General features: G+C 65.0%; 1 protein-coding gene across 2 annotated transcripts; it reads left to right on the top strand.

Moving 5' to 3' along the window:
* Window positions 1-831: 831 nt before the first annotated feature.
* On the top strand, window positions 832-24,590 carry TCF7 (transcription factor 7; the record flags this gene model as incomplete). 2 transcript variants are annotated; one of them, XM_080698399.1, is made up of 10 exons in its annotated part: window positions 832-1,150; window positions 1,544-1,668; window positions 18,066-18,165; window positions 18,473-18,563; window positions 19,757-19,849; window positions 21,324-21,443; window positions 22,302-22,461; window positions 22,547-22,654; window positions 22,818-22,866; window positions 24,511-24,590. In XM_080698399.1, 10 exons carry the CDS (start codon window positions 832-834, stop codon window positions 24,588-24,590), a joined length of 1,245 nt encoding a protein of 414 aa, XP_080554525.1. The 2 variants fall into 2 exon arrangements, with proteins under 2 accessions (XP_080554525.1, XP_080554526.1); XM_080698400.1 differs by lacking the exon at window positions 19,757-19,849.
* Between the last annotated feature and the right edge of the window lie 735 nt (window positions 24,591-25,325).

Raw genomic sequence — 25,325 nt, 5'->3', positions numbered from 1 at the left:
GCTGGCCGGCCCCGCGCCTCTCCTCTCGGGCCGGAGGGTCCGAGAGCCGTCCCACGCCCGGGGCGGCGTCTGCACCCAGCCCCAGCCCGCGAGCAGGGAGGGAGGGAAAGTGGGCGCCCCCCGGGGCGGGCGCAGACAGGATCGGCACCCTGAGCCGCCGGCCGTGATCCGCAGCCGGCGAGGCCGGGCCAGGCCCCGGGGGGCGGCGCGGGCGGGCTGGAGGCGCCCGGTTCCCCTCCCCAAAGGCCCTCGGCCCCGGCCTCGTCGGGAGCAGCGGGGCGGCCGGTGGCCGGCGCGGGCCTCGGGGCTGCGGTTTACAGCTGGGGCGGCGGCGCTGGGCGGGGCGCGGGTCCACGTGGCTGCCCGAGTCCCCGCGCCGCGGCCGGAGGCGCGGGCCCGAGCTGGGGGGGCCCGAGGGGGGTCCCGACTAAGGGCTCGACGGCCGACGTGCGAGGGCCAGCGGGGCGGCCCGGAGGGGGTCCCGGCCCGCGAGCGGGGCACGCAGGGCCGCGCCGACGGCGGCCTTCGAGGCGTGGGGCGCCGGGCCACCCGCCCGCGCCCCGGCCCCGGCCCCCCGCAGCCCAGGAGGCGGGGCCGGCGCTCGGGCCGCGGCGGGGCCGGGAGGCTTCCCGGCCGGTCTCGGGCCCGCTCGGGGCGCGCCCTTTAAGGCTGGCCCGGGGCGTGGTCGGGGGCGTGGCCGGGGGCGTGGCCCGCCCGGCCCCGCCCCGCCGCGGCGCCTTTGAGGTCCCGAGCCGCCGGCCCGGGAGCCGCTCCGCCCGGCCCCGCGGGCGCCCGCAGCCCGCGCCCGACGGCCCGCCGCCCCGACGCGCCATGCCGCGGCTGGACCCCGGCGCGGGCGGCGCGGGCGGCGGCGACGACCTGGGGGCGCCCGACGAGCTGCTGGCCTTCCAGGACGAGGGCGAGGAGCGCGACAAGGGCCGCGACCCCGCCGCGGGCCCCGAGCGCGACCTGGCCGAGCTCAAGTCGTCGCTCGTGCACGAGTCGGAGCGCGCGGGGGGCGCGGGGGCGCCCGAGGGGAGGGTCGCGCCCGGCCCCCGGCCCCCCGGCCCGCCGTCCCCGCCGGCGCTCGCGCGGGACCGCGCTCCGCAGAGGCTCTTCCCGGACGGGCGCCCCGAGCCCCCCGAGGACGGTGAGCGCCGCCCGCGGGGCGCTGGAGCCGGGTGGGGGCGGGGCGGACCCCCGGGCGCGCGGGCGAGTCACTTCCGGCGCCCTGACCTTTATAGGCGTCAGCAGACCCCCGCCGCCGCCTCCCCTCCTGCCCAGGTGGCGGCCGAGCCCCCGGGCACGCGCGGGGCCCAGGTTCCCTGGCCGGAGGGCGGGGTGGGGAGCGCGCTCCCGGCGCCCAGGCCGGGCGAAACTTTTCCCCCCAGACTTGGAACTGCGGGCACCCCCAGCCCGGCCCCGATGGAGGCGAGGACGTGAAGGAGGCCCTTGGCCAGTCTTCTTTCCCTCTGCGGAGCCGACTGCCTTCAGCCCCTGCCGCTGCGCGGGCTGCTGGCTGACCCAGCCGTGCTTTCTCCAGGCCTGAAGGCCCCGGAGTGCGCCGGCGGCATGTACAAAGACACCGTCTACTCCGCCTTCAATCTGCTCAGGCACTACCCGCCTCCCTCCGGAGCCGGGCAGCACCCCCAGCCGCAGCCCCCGCTGGTAAGTGACCCCCGCAGCCTGTGTCCACCGCACTGCTGCCCCCGGGACCGGGCAGGGGAGACCGGACCACAGCGACTTCGGCGAGAGTCCCGAGCTGCTGTCTTCCCAGCAGGAGAGCTTTGCTGATGGGGAGGAGGGCCGTCTGCCTTGGGTCAGCCCCTGCCCGGCTCTTGCCTTTTGCCACCCAGCTTGCTGGCCAGCGGGTGCAGGCTCTGTCCTGGGGCTGGGGACATATCTTGAAGAACTTCTGAGGCATACTCCCTCTCTCCCCAGGGTGGTGTGCTTGGAAGCCCTGCGCCTGGTGTTGGAGGGATGGGCAGAAAAGCCAACTAACTGTTCACGTCTCTGGGTTGTTCAGGAAAAACGTGTCCCCCTAGTGCGTGTCTGCATTGGACTAAGTGTGCCCTAAGCCAAGACACGCCTGCCCCGGTGGGTTCTGAAGAGGCTGGCTCCGTCCTGCACTTGCCCAGAAGGGTTTTCGGAGATGTGCTAGAGACGGGGGATGTCGGCGAGGGGCCGGCTCAGTGCGTCTGTGAGCTAGTCCTTTAAGGACCCAGAGCTTTGAGAAGGTTTCGTGGGCATCTCAAACCATGCCTTGTGCCCACTGGTGTAGATAAAGTGTGAGCGCTCGGAGCAGCACAGCCTTTTCTGCTCTTCTTAAAATTTACTATTAGTAGCTGGGCGTGAATTTGCATGCTTGGAATCCCAGTACTTGGGAGGCTGAGACTGGAGGATCGCAAGTTTGCGGCCAGCTTCAGCTACCTTTTAGTGAGGCTCTTCGCAATTTAGACCCTGTTTCAAAATGAAGAATACAAAATAGGGATGGGGGTATAGCTCAGAGGTAGAATGCCCCTGGGTTCTATCCCCAGTACTGCAAAAAAAAAAAAAAAAAAGAAAGAAAGAAAGGAAAAAAATTCCTATTAGTGTTTTAGATGGGCCCAAGTAGGGATGAGTGTGCCCGGAGGCTTGGAGGTGTCTGGGAGCGAAGTGTTAGGTGCAAATGTGCGCAGCGTGGGGGCACGAGGGAGAGGCGGCGGGGTCCACTCGGAGGAGGGGGCTGCGAGGCTTTGGATCCGAGGTGAGGAGGGGGCTCTGAGGGCGGTTTCCCGCTGCAGTTGGTTGGAGGTGAGAAGGCAGGCACAGGCCACGCTGCTTCGGAAGCTGCGCCTGGCAGGCCTGGACGGCTGCTGCAGAGGAAACCCCTTGCCCCCGGGCCCCCTCCTCATCTCTGAACCCCGTCATGTCGGCTGCGTGGTCTGTGCCTGGCTTCTCTGCTCTGGGGTCGCTCGGCCTATGGGGCTGTTTCCTTCCTTTGGGGTCTGCAAGGGAGAGAGCTGCCTCCTGACCCCGCCACCTGATCCAGCCACTGTCCCCGGGGACTGGGCCCCGCAGGAGCAGAGAGCCGCTTTGGACCCCTCTAAGGTGTAGACCCTCAGGTCTGGGGCCGGCTCACATAACCTGCTACTTCCAACCACCAGCAGGTGTTGCTTGGGCTGGGGCCGGGTCGCTGTGGGAACCAAGACCAGGCCTCACCAAGGACCTTCCTGGGGGACTGGCCCGGGCTCCAGACAGTGCAGGGAGAGTTCCTCTCCCAGTGTGGGCAGGTGGCCAGAGAGTGCCCAGGGCGGAGGCCTCGCTGTGTGGGTGGTGAGACCATCCCGCGCCCTTTGGTTCAACTGGCCCGGGGTGGGTGGGTGGTGGGCTCGCTTGTCTGGCCCATGTACCGCCAGCCCCTGGCTTTCCCAAGCCGTGGCAGATTCCTGTCTCTGAGTCGTGGCCTCTCTTCCCCTATACTGCTTCCAGAAACTGCATGTGCCCCACCACCAGCTTCTGGGAAGAGTGGGAGGACAGGTGGCGGCGCTGGGTTTCCGTGTCCTGGCCTCCGCTGGTCTGCCGCGCTGGGGGCAAGGACAGAGGCAGGGGTTTATGGGAGTGCGACCCTTGGCGCGGGAGATGTGTACCAGTGCGGGGGTATCCTCTCTTAAGCAAACCTGGACCTGATAGGTGTAGTATACAACAAGTAAAAGTGGTTGCTCACCCTGTGCATAGAGTCGTCTGGACATTTCAGCCAGGGCTGGGTTTTTACAAAGGAAAAATGGAGTGGTTGAGCACACCTGTCATCCCAGTACTTGGGAGGCTGAGACAGGAGGATCGCAGGTTTGGCTATGCAGGTCTTCTGCAACTTAGGGAGACCCTTTTTCAAAATAGAAAGATAAAACAGGGCTGGGGATATAGCTCAGAGGTAGAACGCTCCTGGGTTCAACCCCCAGGACTACCACAAAAAAAAGTCAGCGGGCTAGGCCCGGGTTTGGGGCACGTCTTTCATCTGACTTAGAGCTCAAGTGTCTGGCGGGAGCTGTCTGCTGGAGCCGTGGGTGCCCCTAGAGCGGGCCGGAGGAAAACCTGCCTTCAGGCTTTATTCCAAAGCTGCTGCTTTCCCAAGCCTACCCATGGGCGACAGGTGACAGGCTTGGAAATAGGCCCCTCGTTGGGTGCCCAGCGTTGGCCTCCCTGGACGGCAAGGAGCCGTGCCGGGCCGCCTGTGCTTGGGTAGCCTGTGTCGGGCCGGGTTGGGAGGCCTCCGTCCGGGCACACGCGAACTGTGCCAGGGCTACTGAAGGGCTTTTTCCCTTCAGAACCTGCATTTTTAGCATTCGGCTTCTTTTCTGCCTGGTTTGGGGGGCGGAAATTCAGCCAAAGCTCCCCCCGTGGCCCGTGCTTGCCAGGCGGCTCAGGCGGGCTTGCAGGCGGGTAGTGGCCCAGCCTGGGGCTGGGCGGTAGGGGGGCCTGGGGGCCTGGGGCACCACTCCCTGGGCAGCTGGCTGGGGGGGTCACGAGGCGGGGCTGGGGGCTCCGGCAGTGTGCCTCCTGCTGCACTTGCAGCCGGCGGCATAAGGATGCTGGCACTTTTGCCATTTAGATGAAATATCCCGAAGAGACATATCTGTAGAGACAGAAAGCAGATGCATAGCTGCCAGAGGCTGGGAGGAGACTGGGGGTGACTGCCAGGGGCACGGGGATTCTATTCAGGGCGATGAAGATTTTCTGGAATTAGATAGCAGTGGCAGTCGTGCAACCTTATGAATATACTAAAAGCCACTGAATTGTACGCTTTATGTTTATTTATTTATTTATTTTTTGCGGCACTGGGGACGGAACCCAGGGGATTTTACCTCCAAGCGACACCCCCAGCCCGATTTTTTATTCTTTATTTTGAAACGGTCTCAGTGAGTTGCAAAGGGCCTCACTAAGTAGCTGAGGCTGTCTTCAAACCGGGATCCTCCTGTCTCAGCCTCTCAAATGCTGGGATTGCAAGCATGCGCCACCGTGCCCGGGCAGTTGTACACTTTAAAACGGGGTGTTTTGTGGGATGTGAATCCCATTTCAATTTTTAAAAACAAAGGCTGAAGAAAGCGAGGTATAGTGGGCAGGCCCGAGAGCCCAGTTCTTGGGAGGCTGAGACAGGAGGGTCACAGGTTTGAGGCCAGCTGCGGTAACTTAGTGAGACCCTGTTTCAAAATAAAAAAACAAAAGGTGGGGCTCTGAGGTAGACTGCCCCTGGATTCAGTCCCGTACCAAAGAGAAGGCTTGGCCTGGGGGTTTGGCTTCGGCGGGGACTTGGGCCCGTGCTCCCCCTGGTCCCCGCAGCAGCCCTCCTGGCGCTTGGGCCGGCTGCAGCTCCAGGCACCTCCCCAGAGGGAGGCGGGCTTTATGCTTGGGCCTGGCCGTGGTGCTCAGTTCTGGGTCTCTGGATGGAGCTGTGGGCGCAAGCCCCGAGGAGCGAGGGGAGGGATGCACTGGACACACGGTCCCCTTTGGGGGCCCGCAGAGAGAAGGAGCATGAACCCCCAAGCCCAAGTGGGTGCAGTGGGCTTGCTGGGAGGCTTAGTGGTGGCCAACTCCTGCCCAGCTCGGGGTGAAGCCCGACAGGAGGCAGAACCAGGCTCTGCCCTAGAGCAGAGGACAGAGGTGACCTGATGCCCTGGGGCACCACCGCTGGAGGCCCCGGGGAGTCCAGGGGCAGCACGCATCCTGAGGCCCCAGGTCTCCCAGCGCTCCCGTCTGTCCCCCCAGCCCAGCCGGCACTGCCGTTCACCCATGGCCGGGCAGCCTTCCAGGCTCCTGCCCCCAGACCCAGAGGGGTCCTTTGAGCACATGGGTCTCAGCTGGGCGTGGCGGTGCACGCCTGCCATCCAGTCCTGGGATGTGGGGTAGGCGGATGGCAGGTTCAAAGCCAGCCTCGGAAACTTAGCGAGGCTCTCAGGGAACTCTGTGAGACCCTGTTTCCAAGTAAAAAGCGGCTGGGGTGAAGCTAGAAGGTAGACTGTCCCTGGGCTCCATCCCCAGCACTGCACACACAAACACAAAGAAAGCCTAGACCACGCCTCTCGCCTGGTTAGTGCCCCTTGCCAAGGGCCTTCCTAGGGCCGTTGGAGGGAAGTCCAAGCCACTCTCCACGCCTGAGTGCCTGTCCGGCTGGTCCCTCCAGCCACCCTGTCGGGGCTGCACCGTTGTAGCCACCTCAGTGTCCTGCTGGGCTCTGCACCGAGCAAGCTCTTCCCGGCCTCAACACCTTAAACCAGCAGGTCCTTTTGTGCCTCAGGACCTTTGCATTACCAAGGTCCCTCTGATTACAGCGTGGTCCCCCAGCTCGGCAGACAGGTCCTACCACCTTCTCGCCCCCATTCAGGGCTAATCTGGACAACGCTTCCTAGCTTCCTTGGGGAGCCTCCTCTGCCCCTCAGAGCAGGTTGCTCCCCGCCTCCGGGTCGAGGTCGACAGCGGGCTCGCAAGCCCTCCAAGATCTTCGGAGTGAGGACTGGCGGTTTTGCTTGAGGTGCCCAGGGGGTGCCAGTGGGTCCTGGGCAGGGAGAGGGCTTTGGCCATGATGGAGCCTCCTCCCTACTGCCCTGGGTGTGTCGTGGCCCTGGTCTAGGTGGACCCTGGGCCACAGGGGACGCCTGCCACTCAGTCCATCCTGCGGACCCCCACCTCAGAGTTCTCCAGAAGGGACTCCCCTCGTTCCTATGAAGTCCTTTGCTTAAGGGTGAGGGGTTTGAGCTGTTTTGTAGAGAGGAAAGGTAGGCGACCCCCAGAGTCACCCCACACGCATGACGCATGTCCTCCTGCCCTGCTGTGATCTCTGCCCCTGTGCTGAGGAGCAGGCCCCAGATAGGGCCAGGCACCATCTAGTGGGGGGCTCTGGGGGGCCAACTCGGGGGTGCCACTCCAAGCTTCACCCTCAGCCCTATTTATTTATCTATTTATTTGCTTTCTTGTGTGGTAGTAGGGATGGAACCCAGGGGCATTCTACTTCTAAGCTACATCCCCAGCTCTCTTTTTTATTTTTTATTTTGAAACAGGGTTTCACTGAGCTGCAAAGGGCCTCACTAGGTAGTAGCTGAGGCTGTCTGGGAACTGCAGTCCTCCCGTCTCAGCCTCCCAAATGCTAGGATTACAAGCGTGCCAGGCACAATCCTTTTTATTTTTTTTTTATTTCAAGCTAGGGTCTCACGGCCGCCCCACATCTGCTCCTGTCTCAGCCCTGAGTCCTGGGCTTGCAGGTACCCGTCTCGTCCACACCCTCGTGAGCCCTGGGCCGTTGGCCGTGGCAGGACGCGCTGCCCCAGTGCCGCCCCCATCCTGAGCCTTCGCCTGGAGCAGTGTCCAAAGGGAGGCCCAGGTCAGAAGAGGAGGGAGCCCGGCTCCCTGCCGCCCCAGCCCTGCCTCCGAGCCTGTGACCGCTCCTGGCCCTTGGTGCCTCGGTGCACTCGGCTGCAGTGGGCAGGGAACCTCAAGGCCTTTGCACCTCGCCTCTCTCCTCCCTTGTTGGCCCTCCGTGGGGCGGCCTGTGGTGCCCCTGGTGCTGGGCAGTCGGCAGCCCTGCCCCCCGCTGCTCCAGGCTGGGCCTGGGAGCAGGATGAGGAGGCCTCTGCAGACCCCTGGTTAGAGCTGGCTTCCGCCCTGCTGGGGCCCCGGGGGCTGGCTGCAGTTTTAGGGTGCCTGCTGACTCGTCAGGGAGGGCAGGGCGTGCTAGCTCAGCAGGGCGGGGGCCATTTTTAAGACCCAGGCCCCGCACCCGTGTTGGTGCCCAGCTCTCGGCCACTTCCCACAGCCTTTGAAGGAGTACCCACGCCACTCCGCCTGCCTCTGGGTCTCCTGTGGCCGCAGCGATGCCTGCCCTCGAACTGAGTCGGCCAGGCCAGGGTGGCCCGGGGCCTCGCCTTGGACCAGACGACCTCGGGGCTGCGGTCCCGAAGCCTAGGTCACCCCTCCCCGCTTGCCACTGGTGTTTCCTGCCGCTGTGTACAAACAAGGCTCGCTGGAGGAAGCAGGTGTTTTATGGGTCACAGGAGCACCCTCACCCCAAAGGCACAGTGTGGGGGTCCTTGCGAGCTGGAGCCTCCTGCAGGCGGGGATGGGCCCCTGGAGTGGAATGAGGGAGCCCTGCAGTCTAGACACCCACCTGGTCTGCGCTCCTGACTGGGCAGCCCTGGGAGGGTCCTCTGCCCCTCCATGCCATTGTTTCCCCATCTGACGGTGAGCTTGACCAGGGCTGCCGCCTCGGGTCTTGTGGCTTGGGAGGGGACGGGTCCTGTGAGGTGGCTGGCACCGTGGGGGTGGGAGCTTTTGCTCACTGGCTCTGGGTAAAGGACACAGCAGCTTGGGTGCCGCGAAAGCTCAGACAGGACCAGAGAGAGGCCTGCCCGCACCCCGTCCCACTTGGGAGCACCATGGCCCACTGCCCTGGGCGCTCAGCAGGGCCAAACCTGGCACCTGCCGGGACCCTGGGCTCAGCCTGTTTCTGAGCCCCTTCTGTGCTCTTGATCCAGTCCTGCACAGAGGTGGCTCTGAGGGCAGTAGAGGAGGGCCCAGCCTGTGGCCTGGGAGAGGCTGGCGGGCACAGGCTGTGTGTTGGCATCCCGGCAGGGCAGGCGGTGCCCACCGCAGATGGTTCGCATTGGGCACAGAATGGCCGGCGCAGGCAGCTGGGCAGGACAGACCTGGAGGGGTGGGCTGCCTGCAGGAATGCTAGTGGAGCCCAGGGAGGGGTGGCCTTAGGCTGCAGGACCCCAGGGGTTGGCCAGCATCTCCAAGGTGGGAGCCGCCACTGTCCCGTGACTTCACTGTCACTGGGTCCAGCGGCGTGGCCTGTTCTCCAGGGGAGCACACTTCAGAGGCCAGACCTGCTTGCTCAGCCATGGGTGACCCGGCCCAGCCGCAGGGTGCTCTCCTGGGCCAGCCTCTCCTCCAGCCAAAGCCCCAGGGTCTGGAGAGGGCGTGCCAGCCTCTCCACCAGGCCGCCTCTGCCTTGTCTTGAAGACCCGCCAGCCAGGCTTGGCCTGGGAAACCTCTTCCCTCCCTCCCTTAAGAAGGCGTGGCACAGCAGCCTCCTGGGGCAGGCAGTCTAAGACCTGGTGGGTTTGTCCTGTGCCAGGCTCTGCGCGCCCCCTGGCCCAGCTAAAACGTGGGCTTGGCTCAGTCCCCCGTCTCTTGCTGGATAGGGCCCTGGTGGGAAGGGTGTGAGCTTGGCAAGGCTGTCCCACCCACGGAGATGGAGACAGAGCCGGCCTGCCCGGGCTGCACCCACAGACTGCTTCAGAGCCCGAGCCGGCCTGGTGACACAGCCTTGCTGCGCTCCGCAGCCAGGACTCCCTGGAGATCAGAGGACGCGGCGCGTGCGCGGCCGCCCCCTTACGACGCCCACTCGCCCCACACCGCGGCAGACTCCCAGCACGGGTGGGCAGGACGTGCCCCTGGGGGACAGCGGGTGTGGCTTGGGGTTCTCTGGGTTGGGCCGCCCTCCTCCTGTGGGGCCTCCAGTGAGTGTCCCAGCTTCTGTGGTCTGTCGTCTTCTCTGCAGTGGTGGCTTTCCTGGCCATGAGGGCTTCTGGGGTTGCGGGATTGGCTGGACAGGCCTGCTGCTCTGCCGGCCTCCCCATCCAGGGGCAGGTGCCGAGTGCAGCCGCGGTCTGCCTGGCTCTGGCCTGGCTCTGCGGAGCCAGCCTCCAGCCACCGGCCGCCAGCTGCAGATCATCCCACGTCACTCTGCCACATGAAAGCCGGGCCTAAAAATAGCCGTGCCCAGAGGACGCCCGCTCCGGTGGGCCCCGCTGACCTCTGCGCTCGCTCACGCCCGCCGCCACGGGGCCCGACTGGCAGGCCACACCCACCCGGCCAGGGTGGACAGCCGCTCCGAGTGCCCAGCTGGCCCAGGCGAAGGCGGCTGAGGGATGGCTGCCTTGGGACCCTGTGGACAACAGGCCACGTCTTAGAGATGGACTCTGAGGCCTAGGGGGCTGACGAGCAGGGGCCAGGCTGTGCTGGTGGGAGGTCGCTGGCGTCCGCAGGGGCGCCCGCGAGCAGGAGGCCCCGAGCTGCCAGGCCTGACTCTGCCCTGCTCTCTGTGGGCTCCCGCTCCCTGTGGTCTCTGTGACCAACTGCAGACCACTCTTTGCCCTAAAAATAAACACGCTTATGGGATTGGGGGAAGCTTTGTAGCTATCAAAGGAAATAATAGGGTGTTTAAGAAAATTACATCGCGTTTTAAATAACCAGCATGCAAGTCATTAAGTTTGAAGCTTCATTCAAATCAGATGGCTCTGTGGCTGGCCCGGTGGCCGGGCACAGAGGGTGGGTGGCCCCTCAGAGGCTGAGGAGAGGCGGCCGCTCGGTGTGTGCGGGGCCGTGGCAGCCACCCCAGCGCCTGCTGGCAGGCCCGGAACTGCCCACTGTGGTAGGGGACCCTGTGGGTGGGGCATGGGGCCACAGGGCTGGTGGCTGTGCTGAGGTGGGGCTCTCAGGGATGGCCGCTCGGGTCAGGAAGGGCTGGAGAGGGTATGCTGCGTGGGGCCGCCTGGGTTCTCACCGCTGGGTCTCTGCCCGCCTGGCACATGGCATGGTCCCTGAGGGTCAGAACAGCAGCTGTGTCGGCTCAAGTGTGCAGAACTGCTCAGGAAGCCAGGAGAGTAGCTACTGTCGTTAATCTCTCCTGCAGAAGAGGGCACCGAGGCTCGAGAGGCCAAGGACATGCTAGAACCCAGTGGAGGAGAGATGCGTTTGGGGTCTTTCTGTTCCTGAAGCCCGTGCTCCCCGCCCACTGCTGGGCCCTTGTGCTTTAGCCTGTGTGGCGAGGGCAGCGCGGGCAGCTGAGGGCTGAGCACATCCCCGCTCTGCCGGCTCAGGAGCTGGACTGTTGGGCTCCTTTGGCCTCTCCTTGCCCTGGGCCCATTTCTTCCTGGGCCCCTGCAGGTGTGGGCCCCCAGGCCCGAGAGGGCCACACTTTCTGGCTGGGAGTAGGCGCCCAGGGCTTCCGGGAGAAATGCCGCTTTGAGGAGTGTGTGAGGGCGCCGTGGAAGGCCACTCACTGCCTGGACAGTCCTTTCTGCAGCTCCGGGTGTCCCAGCCTGCCCAGAGCTCACGGTTGGCCCTCTCTGGGCCCAACCTCTGCCCTGCGCCATCTGGGGTGGGCTCTGGCTCCCTGGGCCTGAGTCCCTGGGCCTGGCTGGGACACCGGGGAGAATGCCATTGCGAGTGGAGCCCAGCAATCTGGCCTGATGGGAATCAGGCTGCGGGCCAAAGGAAACTGAGCGCCAGCCGCCGGCCTGGCGCAGAGCTGGCTTTCCTGAAAAGCCCTTGTCTAGGGACGTTCGGCCTTTGTCTCATTTGCTGCTTTGCCTGCTTCTTACTTATTTTTCGCTGGAGATTGAACTCGGGCATTCTACCTCTGAGCAGAGTCTCACTAAGTTACAGAGGCCTCACTAAGAAGCCGAGGCTGGCTGTGAACCTGCGACCCTGTCTCAGCCTCCCGGGTACTGTGATAACAAGCGTGCATCACCACACCCAGCTTGAATTGTTTTTTCATTTTGCTCCTAATTAAGCATGGAAATATTAGCCACACAAATATTAATTCATCTCCTTACCACAGCCCTGAAAGATATTGGCCATATTGTGGATGGGAACTGCCCGGCGGAGACTCACGCTCCCAAGCGCTGGAGGAGGGACTTGAACCCGGGCCCCTGCCTCCTTCCTGGCCACGCTCCGAGGCCGCTGTGGTGTCAGAGACAGCCGGCTGCGCCCCTCCTGGCTGCTCACTGCTGCACCAGGGTGGGTCTGTGACAGCTGTTTGGTGGTTTGCTGAACTCGCCTGCTCTGCCCCGCCCTGCCCCTCACACAGGCAGGGGCCTTGGCAGCCCCTGCCCCCTCCCTGTGGATAAGCTGCTGGACAGTCCAACAGCCCCGGGGGCCTGCACTGGCGGTAGCTGTGAGGGCCAGCTCAGTGAGCCTCCGCGTGGCCTGGGGTAGAACTGTCCTCCTGGGGTCGTGTGGACAGCAGCTCAGAGGCTGGCCGGGTTGACGGGCCCAGCATGCAGGCCAAAGCCGGGCTCCAGGCACCAGGTCTCTTCCCCCTGGCCTGGATCCCTGGCCGATCATCGCACCTGGGTCCGCACTTCTGGGCTTTGTCCGCTGCCCCCGGCTTTCGGTCCTGGGCAGCGCCCAGTGAGCAGCAGCGCCCAGCCCTGTGCACACGGCGTGGGGAGGGTCCTGCCCGCACCCCCTCATCTGCAGAGGGGCTGGCAGGCTGACGGGATTCGGGCTGGGATGGGACCTTAGACTGTTCCGCAGGCTGTTGCTGGTAGGGCTGGGCCCCTGCCGCCCTGCCTGCACCCAGGGCCAGGAAGCCTCCCTCTCCAGAGCGGGCTCTCGTCCTTTGCACAGGCCGGGCTGGGCTGAGGCCGCCTGGGTCTGCGGTGGTGGGGTCCTGGGTAGCCGGCATCAAGCATGAGGAGCTGGTGAGCAGCCGCCTGCGCCAGGCTCCTGCAGAGCCCAGCAGTGTGCTGGCAGCATCAGCAGCTCGGCCGCAGCGGCTCCCGGAAGCCTCTGTTTTCCTCTGAAAACATCCTGTCCTGAGGGGCGTTCACCTCAGAGAGGAGGAAGGAAAACCCAAGTGAGTGAACGCAGGGACTGCGTGAGGCTGCGCTCCACCAGTCAGCTCCTGCCAGCCTGGCCAGCTGCGCTGCGTGCAGGGACCCGTCCTCGCCCCCGGGTGGCAGGCCTCGCCTCTGATGTCAGGGCCAGGCGGCTGGTGGGCCGGCCCACGCACCTGGGGTGGCTCTGAAGCCATGACAGTCTGTTGCCAGCAGGTGGGTCTGCGGCCGGCACCCGGAGAGTGTGACCCGGCCGCCCTTAGCCCTCCAGCTCAGCTGGCCACGCTCTGTGCTCCGTGGTGGGCGTCCAGCCGGCACAGGGCGTCCGGCTTGCCCGGGGCGAGGAGCTTGGCCTGCCCTCCGGGGAGCGCTGTGTCCTGGGCAGTGGGGGCTGGGGAAGAAAGGGTAAGAGAGAGGGGCTTCCAGCTTGCGGCGCCCCGCCCGGTGCCCTCAGAAGTGGGCCTGCGGGTTTTGCAGCTGAACCCCTTGAGAGGTCTGGGCCTGCCTATCAGGAAAGTGTGTTCTCCTTGGAGGCCCGGGAGCGGCCCCCTCTGCCGCTGCAGGCTGCCGAGCACGAGGCACCGAGGCACCGTGGGCTGTGGATGGCGGTCCCCAGCAATGACACAGGTCTGGAGAGCGGCAGGGCTGCATGGGGGCCCGGGAGCTGGGGCGGGAGCTCCTAGGGACAGAGTGATCCCGGTCCGCAGCCCAGCTCCTGGCACTCGGAGGGGCTTCTGAGCAGGCAGCCCACGCAGCACAGGCCTGTGTCTGTCCAGAGGAGGAGCTTTTCCTAACTGGCCCAAAGGCACCCTATGAAGTAGTGGCCACCCTGTCTGACGGGTCATTCTGAGCCCCATGAGAGTGGACGGTGGCGCCAGCGGGTAGGAGGAGACTGGGTCTCGGGGACTGGGTGAGAGGCCTGCGACCCTGAACAGTGGCCCAGCTCCTCCAGCCTCCAGACCCATGTGCTGCAGTGGCACCGGCCCAGCCCCAGCGCTTCGCCCGGCCTTGTCTCCTGAACCCCGCCTCACCCCGCCTCCACGCTGCTGCAGACCCCCTGAGGGTCCAGCTCAGATTCCTGCAGTAAAGTTGGTCCAGGGTACTTTGGGAGGGGGTAAGGGGAACCTCCTTAGACAGGAGGCCAGGAAAGGCCCCGGAGTAATCTTTTCTCTGAGGCCCAGAAACTGTCAGAATTGGCCCCGCCAGGGAAGAGCACGCCAGGTGGCGGATGCAGCGTGCCCGCTGGGTGGGGAGGGTGCGGCTGTGTGTCTGGCATCCTTGACCCTGAGGACGCTGAGGGAGGCTGTGCCCGGCTTCTCACCTCCCCCGCGTGCGCGTGCGCAGGGAGGGCCTGGCAGCTTGCCCCCCGCGGCGGGCTCGGCCACCCCGCCTCACCACTGCACGCTTGGCCGGCGGGCCAGCCCAGCACCACAGCGGAAGCTCCCCTTTCTGTCCGTTGAGCGGCTGGCGAGGGCGCTGGAGGCCAGGGGCGCGTTTTCCTGGGGTGCAGAAGCACTGGAAGGCCTGGCCCAATGTGTGAGGGGGACAGGGTCTGGGGCACTGAAGACCCTAAAGATCTCCAGCCAGCCAGGTGTGGTGATGCATACCTGTGACCCCTGGGCATGGGAGGCTGAGGTAGGAGGATCGCAGGCTCAAGACCCGTTTCAGCAACTTAGGCCCTCAACAAGTTAGCGAGACCATGTACAAAAATAGGCCATAAAACAGGGCTGGGGTTTAGCTCGGAGATAGACTGTCCACCCCCGCCTGCCCAGCCACGGGCCCGTCCACAGAGATCACCTCAGTCAGGATAAGCACCCGCCCAGGAAAGGCAGGAAGGGGATGGTCAAGGTACCAAGGCAGAAAGGAGCTGGCACCTTGGCAGGAGGGGCAGGCCAGCGCCTGGGCCCCCGGACAGGGCAGGGAGATGCAGCCAGGGCCTCGGGGACTGTGTCCAGCGGGCACCTGGCAGGCAGATGTGGCCTGATACCCTGTCCTGCGGAGCATTTTTAGGGCCAGGGAAGCTGGCTGTCATCCTGGGAGAGCGCCCCGCGTCCTGTGCTCTGAGCACGGGGCCTCTGTGGCTCCCTTTGCCACGGTTTCCTTGTCCATCAAGTGGTGCGTGGCAGACACTGACGCTCTCGGCCTGGGGCACTGCCAGGCGTCTTACACCCTGACTGGTCCCCCGCCGGCCCGCCTGTGCAGTCCCCGCCACGGTGAGGAGGCTGCCACTGGAGGAGGGCCTGCTGGGCTGCCCTGCACACCCCTGGGCTCAGGCTCGGGCCCAAAGGAAATGGCAGCTTTCAGCAACTTTCTTCTCTGGGAAAGTGTTGTGGGGCTGAAGCGCTTGGGGGTTTTCAGAGTCAACCGTCAGAGGTGAGGGAGTTTCTCTGCTGGCGGCACAGGGGCGCTCTGCCTGCACACAGCCCGCGAGCACAGACCGCCGCGGTCTCCGGGAAAATGCAGACTGTTTATTTTTCACCTGAGCTACAGGAAGTTGGGGGCCAGGTTGGGGGAGGGCGGGCGGCCCAGCAGGCCCAGCTTGACTTGAGCAGAGTCCCCGGCTCCAGCTCCTGCCTCTCCCTACCCTGGACCCTAGCTGACCCACTAGACACTGCGGGGAGGTGCCCCGCTGCAGCACCCAGGCTTCAGAAAGCACTGGCAACACAGAAGGGCAGCCCTGGGGCCTCTGAGGCCGGGTCTGCAGTCCTGGAGCGCCACAGGCTGCTGGGGAGAGGTCACGGGCCTGGGCGTGCCAACAGGTGCCAGCTACAGGGGGTCCTCTGCGTTTGCCCTGAGCGCGGCGCACCAGCAGCTGCCTGGTCCTCTGCCGAAGGCAGTCAACCCCAGCAGCCTCCCGCCCCGGGTCACAGCGTGAGGAGGGAGCAGGCTCCCGTGTACACACCAGGCCCCGGTGACCCCTCCCGCTGTCTGGGAATCCTGGCCCTGGGTCAGCCCTGTGCCTGTGCCGGAGCCCTGGAGCGGGACGTTCCACGAGGGGGGCGAGAGGCCCTGCACCAGCCAGTTAGTTCCCCAGCTCCCACCACCGGGTGTGGAGGGGGCCGGGAACCAGGCTGAGGCAGCCGGCGTGGAGTGGGACAGCCTCCAGGTCCCGCGGCCTGCCCTGGAGCCCGGGCCACCTGGCCCTCCAGCTCCCACCCGGCCTGGGCTGCAGGCTCCTGTTAGCGAGGTGCCCCAGTTCCCAGGGAGAGCTGATAGACAACAGCCCACCACCCCCAGAACTCCCTGCCCCGCAGCCATCGGCCTGCGTGGCTGGCCAGCCACCATGGGCTGAGCTGGAGTCTCCTAGATCCCTGAGGCCCAGCCTGCCCAAGTTGCGACCTGGGGCCGGGGTGGTTAGTGGGGAGCCTGCTGTGGAACCCTTCTGCTGCCTGGGAGCGGCTCTGGGCTCTGTGGAGACCCTTGGACCCCAGGCCCTGCGCGAAGGCTCCCGGGGCAGAGCTGCCCACACCCGCTTTCCTCTCAGCTCTCTGGGCCTTCTCCATAGCAGGAGCGTGGGCCTGAGATCTTCCTGGCCCTGGGGGTGGGGTGTCCATCCTGCTGTTGGGCGGAAACTGCAGGCCCGTGGCCTTAAGCATGAGTGGCGGAACATCTGCCAGGGTCCAGTGCTCCAGAAGGGTGGGCCCTGAGCCCCATCTCCCTGCCCCAGCTGCCTCAGGCTGCCCTGGAAGCCCATTGGGATAAAAAGGCCTCCGGGGCTTGCAGGAAGCCCTCTGCTTTAACAGGCCCTCAGCTCCTTCTCCCCAAACCCTAGGGTAAAGCAGGAGTTTTTCACTGTGACCAGTGGGGCGCAGGACTGCTAGTTCTCATCCCGTTTCATGAAGGGCACAAGCTTCCGGTCCAGAGGCCCGCAGTGAAGAAAGGTCTGTGTGGCCGCCCAGGCCGCCCACCGTACTTCACGTGGGGGCTCCAGATCCTCCCTGGAACCAGGCGTGGGGCACGTGCTTGGAGTCCCTGTACTTGACTGAGACAGGAGATCGCAGGTTCGTGGCCAGCCTCAGCTACTTAGTGAGGCTCTCCACGACTTAGTGAGACCCCCCGCCCAAAATCCTCACCAGAGGAGGCTGCGGGAGGCTGAAGCGTCCCTGGCAAGTCCTGGCCCTGGAAGTGAGGAGGGGAACCTGAGGTGCTGGGTGAGAGGGTGCTGGGGCTCTGGAGGCCCAGGTAGGAGCTGGGCCGAGGCCCCTGCGGGGTTTAGCACCGTGATCCAGTTTGGGTGGCTGCCGGCTGGAGGACTGGCGGGCAGGCAGAGGCCGTGGGAGTCCTGGCGTGCACTGCCTTGGAGGTTGGAGGCTGGATCCCCCCACCCTTTATTGCAGTGCTGGGAGTTGAACACAGATGCTCCACCACTGACCACAGTGAGACGGGTGTAAGTTCCGAGGAAGGCCTCGGGCTTGCAGTCCCCCTGCCCCAGCCTCCAGAGTAGCTGGGATTACAGGTGTGCACGCCATGCCTGGTGGATTCTAGATTTTGAAGGTGGAGCCTTAGAAGGATAGTCAAGGATGGCCGCAGGCTCTGTGCTGATTCTCCAGCGAAAGAGCGGCCTTGGCCTTAACATGCCAGGCAAGCCCGAGGCTTTCGTTTGGGTACATTGAACTTGGGGGCTTTAGAACTTATGTAAAAGACCAGAGGTGAACAGGCACCGCGAGAAGTGGGGGCCAGAGACTAGAACAAGGGCCACCGATGGAGGTGTTGGAAGCCGCAGCCAGGGTGAGAAGGGCCGGAGCCAGGGCCGCAGGGGGCTGTGAGGTTGGAGGGAAGTTCTGGCGGCTTCATGGAGGAGTGGCCCGTCATGTCCGCCGCTGCTGAATGAGAGAGACTGAGGGCTGAGCTCGGATTGTGGAGGCCACGGGGGCCGGCGGCGGCAGGGCTGGAGACTGCGCCCCAGAGGGAGGATGAGCTGAGGAACGGAGGCGTGGACCCGGACTGGGGGGGGTCACACAAGTGGCGACCCATTTGTACCTTAGTGGGGTTTGGGCTGCCGAGGAGCTTGGCCAGTGCCGGGGGGGTCACGCGTGTTCACACACCCCCTGGATGCCCCAGCCCACCGCACCCCCTCTCCCTCACTAGCCCCGTCTGGAATCAGCGTTGGGGGAAGGGCACGTGCGGCCACACCCTCAGGACTGTGGCCCCAGAGATGCCCACCAACAGTGTCCACACACTCTTCCGGGTCGCGGATGGCGTCTGCGGAGCCCGGGTGGTGGGGTTGTGGGAGCCCCGCTGCTGGTGGGTGTGAGCAGCCCCCCAAAAGCTGGAGGTCCCCTGGGAGCAGGAGGTCAGGACCGGGGTCCTGGAGGCGTGCTCGGGCTGGACGCCGGGCCCCACCCTGGGGTGCGGGCACCACTTCTCCTGGGCAGCGGTTGCCCGCCAGCTCCTGGGTGCTCTGCTGTGTGCCCGTGGCCACCCGCAGCCGCCTCCGGGGCCCAGGCTCACACTCCCCTTGTGTTTCAGCATAAGGCCAGCCAGCCTCCTCACGGCGTCCCCCAGCTATACGAACCTTTCAGCAGCCCGCACCCCGCACCTGCACCTGCGGACGTCAGCCAGAAGCCAGGTATGGCTGGGACTGCAAAGCGGGGGACCCCATGCGTGAGAAGGCGCAGGCCCCACCGCCATGTGGCCTCTGGGCCTCCCGCCCGCCCTCCCAGGAGAAATGGAAAGTGGTGGCTGGTGGTGACTCACCTCTGCCCGGGCCAGTCATTCTGAAACCCACCAGCTCAGCCATGGGCACCCGCTGACTCAACCTGGGCCCTGCTCTGTGGCCGCATCCCTGGCCTTCCTCGGCCCCTGCCTGTCTGAGGCCCCGGAGGCTCCGCGCTGCAGGTGGCAGCTAGCACACTTACACGCCCCTTGCCGTGCAGGAGTTCACAGGCCTCTGCAGACCCCTGACCTCTCCGGCTTCTACTCCCTGACCTCAGGCAGCGTGGGGCAGCTCCCGCACACCGTGAGCTGGTGAGTGTGGTCCTCCCTGCCTCCCCTGTTCCCCTCCACACACCGGTAGACCCTGCCTGGACCTGAGCGGGCCCGTGCAAGCCGTGCTCCCTCAGGGAGCTGGGCTCCTCGGCCTCCAGAGCCTAGTGGAGCAGGAAGAGAAGGCCAGCCTTGGGAGGAGGCCACATGGACAGCGCCAGAGCCCACTCCCCCGCCTTGGCACCTGCGCGGCTCCTAGGCGGGGCCTGTTTGAGCCCAGGCCTCTTCCAGCTGCCTGGGGCTGTGCGAAGGCGGGTGGGGAGGAGGCGCACCTGGCCGCCTCACTAGGCCTCACACCTGCCCATCGCGGAGTCCCCTCCGGATTGGGCAGCGCCCAGCAGCAGGAAGGGTAGGGAAGCCTGAGGCTTAGCCCGCCCTGCCCACTTGGCCTGCACCCGCGGGCAGCGCCTCCTCCGCGTGCATTCTCTCCAGACAAGGCTGCGTTCTAAATGCAAACAGGACAGTCTGAGGATGGCCGGGCTCTCACAGGGGCCATCTAGGCTTGCCTCGCGTCCCCTAGGAGCTGGTGTGGTGCCCAGGCCTGTGGTCCTAGCACTGCCCACTAACACACACACACCACACCCCGAGCTCCAGAGACCAAGAGACTTGCGCCGCTGACAGGGCTGCTCACCCAGAGGCCCTGAGGCTCGGGGAGGCCCTGTCCTCGGCCCCACCGGCGCCGCAGGGCTGTCCAGACAGTGCTCTTCCCTGGCCTGCTGGTGCCTAGAGCTCTGGCTGGTCCCAAGGTCCCTGCCCTCAGAGCTGCTTGCCTGGTGGGTGCTTGGGCAACAAGCCAGGCAGTGTTAGTGCTTTGGGAACCGCAGGGACCTGGAGCCTCAGCCAGCCTGGGGTCTCTGGGTTTTGGGGGGAAAGGTCCACTTAGCCAAACAAGACCCAAAGCATGACCAGGCGTTGGAGCAGGTAGGTTGGGGCAGAGTCAGCAGAGGTTGGAACGCCCTGGGATAGGTGTCCTGTTGTCAAGGAGACTTAGGAAGCAGCGGAGGCCCCAGGGCGCCTGCTGAGCTGGGTTGCAGGAGCCGCCTGGTCTGTCGTGCGGCTTGCAGCGAGGGTGCCCCCTAGTGGCAGATGCTGGAAACACCAGCGTGATCCAAGGCTAAAGCCCTTCCAGGTGTGGTTAGCAGCCGGACTGCTAATGCTGTCTCTCCCAACCACAGGCCCAGTCCTCCTCTCTACCCCCTGTCCCCTTCCTGCGGATATAGACAGCACTTCCCTGCCCCCAGCGCAGCCCCTGGCGCCCCCTACCCCAGGTGAGTCCCTGCCACAGCCCGGCCTCCTGTTGCCCAGGCTTCAGTGCCCACCAGCTGCGCCCAGGCCAGTGCTCACCTCGCCTTGGTCCTTTGTCCATCCGTCTGTCTGTCACCCCGCAGCCCCCGCCTGTGCCTGACAGCAGAGCTGGCTGAGTGAGGGGCCTCTGCCCGAGCCTTCTGCCTCAGTGTCCCGCCTCTGGCCCCGGGCTGCCCACAGGGCTCTCGCGTCTGTGTGAGCAGCCAGGGCAAGTGTGGTCCCCACTGACTAGCCAGGAGGCGAGGCGGGTGCAGGTGGGCGCCCATGTCTTGCATCCCCCAGCCGGTAGACACCCTGCCCTACTAACGGCCCGGGGCAGGAGGTGCAGACAGTCCCTGAGTAGCTGAGGGCAGCTGCACGAGGGCAGGCCAAGAGGACCACGCGTGCCTGTGGAGAGTGAATGTTCCCAGAAGGGGTCAGAGGGCCAGGAGCTGGGGCCGCCTTGGGTGGGCAGTGCCAAGGTGTCGGCAGGGACTCTCAGCTGTGCAGGCCCCGGGGAGCCTGGACTTCATTCTGTGGGCAGTGGGCAATTTCAGCAGGAGCGGGCCAGGAACATTCTTTGAAAAGGTCACTGGCACACGCTTGTCATCCCCGCGCTTGGGAGGCTGAGACAGGAGGATCACGCAGGTTCAAAGCCAGCCTCAGCTACTGAGTGAGGCTCTCAGCAGCATAGTGAGACCCTGTTTCCCAATAAAATATAAAAAAAGGTCTGGGAGTGTAGTCCGGAGGTAGAAGGCCCCTGGGTTCCACCCCCAGTACCACACACACACAAAAAGGCACTGGCTGTTGTATGGAGAGGGCTCTGGAGGGTCACAGGAGAGGAGGTGGCCCCAGGGCGGGTTCAGGAGCTGCCTGGGGTGGTGGCGCACACTTGTAATCCCAGTACTTGGGACACTGAGGATACAGGTTTAAAGCCGGCCTCGAGGCTGAGACAGGAGGATCACAAGCTCAAAGCCAGCCTCGGCAACTCAAGGAGGCTCTCAGCAACCTCGTGAGACTCTGTTTCCAAATAGGGGTGTAGCTTGGAGGTAGAATGCCTCTGGGTTCCATCTCTAGTCACACACACGCACACGCACACGCACACGAAAAACTGCCTGGAGCTGGGCATGGGGGCGTGTGCCTGTCAGGAGGATTGCAGGTTCTTGTCCAGCTTTAGTGAGACTCCAGCAACCCAGTGAGACTTGTTTCCACACCAGAAGTGCTAAGTCAATACTGGCTGGGGTAGGGTGGGCCTCAGACAGAGGACTCGGGTTCAGGCCACAAAGCCTACCTGGGACCCGCTTGGTGACGAGCTGCTGGCCTGTCTGTGGCGTGCTGGGAGCGGGCGTGCCTGCGGCTGTGTCTGGGCCCGGGATGGGTGTGTGTTCGCGGTGCTCATGTGCTCTGTGCGGGGCCTGCGTGTCCGTGGGCCTGGCTCAGCGCACCCCTTCTGTCCAGGTTCGCCCACCCGTCCCTGATGCTGGGCTCGGGTGTGCCGGCGCACCCCGCAGCCATCCCCCACCCGGCCATCGCGTCACCCTCAGGGAAGCAGGAGCTGCCGACCTTCGACCGCAGCCTGTGAGTGGGCGCGCGGGAGGGGGCGGGAAGGTGCCAGCGCCCCGGCCAGGGAACACGAGAGGCCGGGAGGCCCTGCCAAGCTGTCGGGCCCTGGCTACTGAGTTGTGTTTTAATCCAGACTAGCAGGAGCCGTGTGGGGATTGGAAATGAAGGTTTTGTCAGAGCTGGCCGGGGAGGGGCTCACGTGCTTTTCCCACTTGGCTGTGGTGTTCCTGTAACCTTGGGCACACGCTTGGAACCCTGGTATTTGGGAGGCTGAGATAGGAGGGTCACAAGTTCGAGACCAACCTTAGTAACTTAGGCCCTCTGCAACTTAGTGAGGCTGTTTCATAATAAAATAAAAAAGGCTAGAGGATTTGGACGCTTGAGATATGATCTGGGTTTGCAGCTAGCCTCAGCTACCAAGTGAGGCCCTTCACAACTCTTGTGAGACCCTGTTTCCAAATAAAGAAAAAATAGGGCTGGGAAGCTGGGCGTGGTGGCGCACGCTTGTAATCGCAGCACCCCGGAGGCTGCGACTGTGGTTCACGGCCAGCCTCAGCTACTCAGTGAGGCCCTCCGTAACTCAGTGAGACCCTGTTTCAAAATAAAGAATAAAAAACAGGGCAGGGGGTGTAGCTCGGAGGTCGGATGCTTCTGGGTTTCATCCCCAGACCTGCCCCCCCCAAAAAAAAACAGGCTGGGGGGTGTAGCTTGGAGGTAGAATGCCCCTTGTTCTGTCCCCACCGACACACACACACACACTTGCTCTCAAACCCTGGTACGGCGTGTTTCTGCGCCCACTGGAAGCGGCGGCACTGGGTGCCGCAGAGGTGGGTGGTGGTGGGGTCCTCTGAGCTCTGGACTTGTGCCCCTCAGGAAGACGCAGGCAGACTCCATGGTGGAGAAGGCCAAGAAGCCAACCATCAAGAAGCCGCTCAACGCGTTCATGCTGTACATGAAGGAGATGAGAGCCAAGGTCATCGCCGAGTGCACGCTCAAGGAGAGCGCCGCCATCAACCAGATCCTGGGGCGGCGGGTGAGCCCCGGGGGCAGGCAGCGGGGAGGCGCGGCCCTGGCACACCACCCCGCCCTGACGCCCTCGCCGCCCCTCCCCACCGCAGTGGCACGCGCTGTCGCGGGAAGAGCAGGCCAAGTACTACGAGCTGGCCCGCAAGGAAAGGCAGCTGCACATGCAGCTGTACCCCGGCTGGTCAGCGCGGGACAACTACGTGAGTGCCCAGGGCGGGCGGGCGCGGGCCAGGCCCCCAAGCCTGGGGAAGAAGGGCTGGAGACCCCCCTCCCAGCCTCCCGCGTTGGAAGCCACGGGGAGGCAGCGCCCACCCGGCCCTGCAGGGGGCTGCCTGCCCCAAGCTAGCGCCCCGTTTCCTGCAGGGGAAGAAGAAGAGGCGCTCGAGGGAGAAGCATCAGGAGGCCGGCACAGGTGAGGCCCGGCCGCGCCCCTCGGGAACGTGTGGCAGGTGGAGCTGGAGCCCGCCTTAGCCGTTGAGGAGCGGCTCAGGAAGGCTGGACACCCGAGCCTGGGGACATGAGGTGGACCGCCCCAGGCAGAAGAGGCTGGCGCCCTGCCGGGGGAGGCCGCAGGGGGAGGCGGCCGGGACCATCCTGCCTTTCCTCCAGCTGGGGCGCTGCGGGCGGGCTGCGGGGTGTGGCCACCGCTGACGCTGCTCTCCCTGCCTGCCCCCTGCCTGGCTGCCGCCCCGCCCGCCCCGCCCTGCCCTGCTGTGAGCAGACCCTGGCTCGCCTAAGAAGTGCCGCGCGCGCTTTGGCCTCAGCCAGCAGACGGATTGGTGTGGCCCCTGCAGGTGGGTTGCCCCCGCCGCCATTCCGCTCCAGCTGCTTCCCTGCCTGCGCTCCCGGGCTCAGCCTCCTCCCGTGGCCCCAGAGCAGGCCCTAGTATTTGGGAGGCTGAGACAGGAGGGTCACAAGTTCGAGACCAACCTTAGTAACTTAGGCCTTCTGCAACTTAGGCTGTTTCATAGTAAAATAATAAAAAAGGCTGGGGATTTGGGAGGCTTGAGACACGATCCAGGTTTGCAGCTAGCCTCACCTACCAAGTGAGGCCCTTCACAACTCAGTGAGACCCTGTTTCCAAATAAAGAATAAAAAATAGGGCTGGGAAGCTGGGTGTGTGGTGGTGCATGCCTGTAATCGCAGCATCCCAGAGGCTGCGATTGTCCGTGGACCACCTGGGGGCGGGGGCCAGCACTGACCTCTGCTCGTGGGAGGCCGCTTGGGCCTGGGCTGGAGAGAAGTGGCTGAGGCAGGTGGCTCTGGTGCCAAGGCCCAACGGGCCCGTAGGCAGGCGCCTCCCGGGCTGGCGGCTTCAGGGCCGGTCCCTGCCTGTGCCTCCGGAGCCCTTACACCCAAGGAAGACAAGGTGGTGACGGGAGGGACACCTAGGTGGCCTGCTGACCAGCCAGCCGCATGACCTGCCTCACACCCACCGAGGCCAGCAGGCCGGACGGCAGCCCTGTGGCACCCAGCCAGAGTGCGCAGCGGAGGACCGCTGGCGGGCGTGAGGCATGCTCACTGGGCGGTCACAGCTGCCTCGGCTGTCCCTGCCCTGAGGGCCCGGCCGAGGTGCCCAGTAGTAATGTCCCTGGCACTGAAGCCGCGCCCAGCCTCGGGAGCCACCGTGCTCCCGTCCAGGGCGAGCAGGAAGGAACCTGGCGGAGGGGAGTAGTGTGTGCTTGCAGTGCGCACAGAGCTCTACACCACCCATTCTGCGCCACTCGGGACTGCTGCTCCGGAAACTGGCTGCTGGTGGTGGACAGAGGGTCCTGGCCCGCTCTAAAGGCGGGACTGCTCGGCCTAGAAGCAGGAGGCAGTGCAGCCCCTGCGCCAGTGCAGAGCTGAGGCTCAGAGACCCGCACGCAGGTTCCAGAAGGCCCCAGCCACCCGCGGCTGTTCTGGGGACGGCGCCTGGCCTGGGTCAGCCGGGCGGGTCAGGACACAGGTAGCGCCTGTCTTGGGAGGCAGTCAGGCTGGCGCAGGGCCGCAGTTTGTTTGTGGTGTATGACTTAAGTCACCTCTGTTCACAGATAACTCTCTTCACTGTTCCTAGGAGGAAAAAGAAGTGCATTCGGTGCTTACCCCGAGAAGCCCGCTGCCCCGGCCCCGTTCCTTCCGATGGCTGTGCTCTAGGCTGCCCAAGCCCCCCAGCCCCCCAGGACTCGCCCTATTACCTCCTGCTGCCCTACCTCCCCACGGAACTGCCAGCACCCACTTCCCCAGGTCTCCCTGCCCCCGGGCCCCCGCAGACCCCCTGCAGCACCCCACAGAGCACACAGGCACAGGAACCCCAGAGACGGGCAGCCTAGCTCCAGCCCCGGGCTCCAGGGCTGGCCCAGGCCTCTGAACCCCTCTCAGGGTCTGGGCCCCCAACAACTTCTGCCTGAACCTGAGGCCGTCAGTTCAAGCTGCACGATGGCCACACAGGCGTGCCAGCGCCTGAAGGGCACCCTGGTGCCCTCGGCCACCTGCTCGCTCCCCCCCCCCCGCCTCTGTGTGTCCGACCACAGGACCGAGCCCAGCTGCCCTCCATAGCAGACACGCAGCGCACCGCGAGCGGCCTGGTTTATCACAGCCACAGCACTCAAGAGGAGTTCCAGTGTTTCTTTTTCCTTCTTCCTGGTACTGGGGGTTGGCCCCAGGGCACCCCAGCCTCCTTCCTTTTTGAGACTGGTTCTCTGAAGTTGCTCAGGCTGGCCTTGACCTGGTGATGCTCCTGTTGTAGCCCCCAAGTGGCTGGGATTGCAAGCTGGTGCCGTGGCACCTGGCTAACACTTCTCAAGGGAACGGAGCAGCCCTGTTGACCCCAAACCAGCTGCCACTCATTGCTGGACCGGAGGAGCCTCCTACAGTCTCAAGAACTTGCAA

Source organism: Muscardinus avellanarius (genome assembly GCF_963383645.1).
Source record: "Muscardinus avellanarius genome assembly, chromosome: 7".
Lineage (NCBI taxonomy): Eukaryota > Metazoa > Chordata > Mammalia > Rodentia > Gliridae > Muscardinus > Muscardinus avellanarius.
This window is presented reverse-complemented; position numbering and strand designations above follow the sequence as displayed.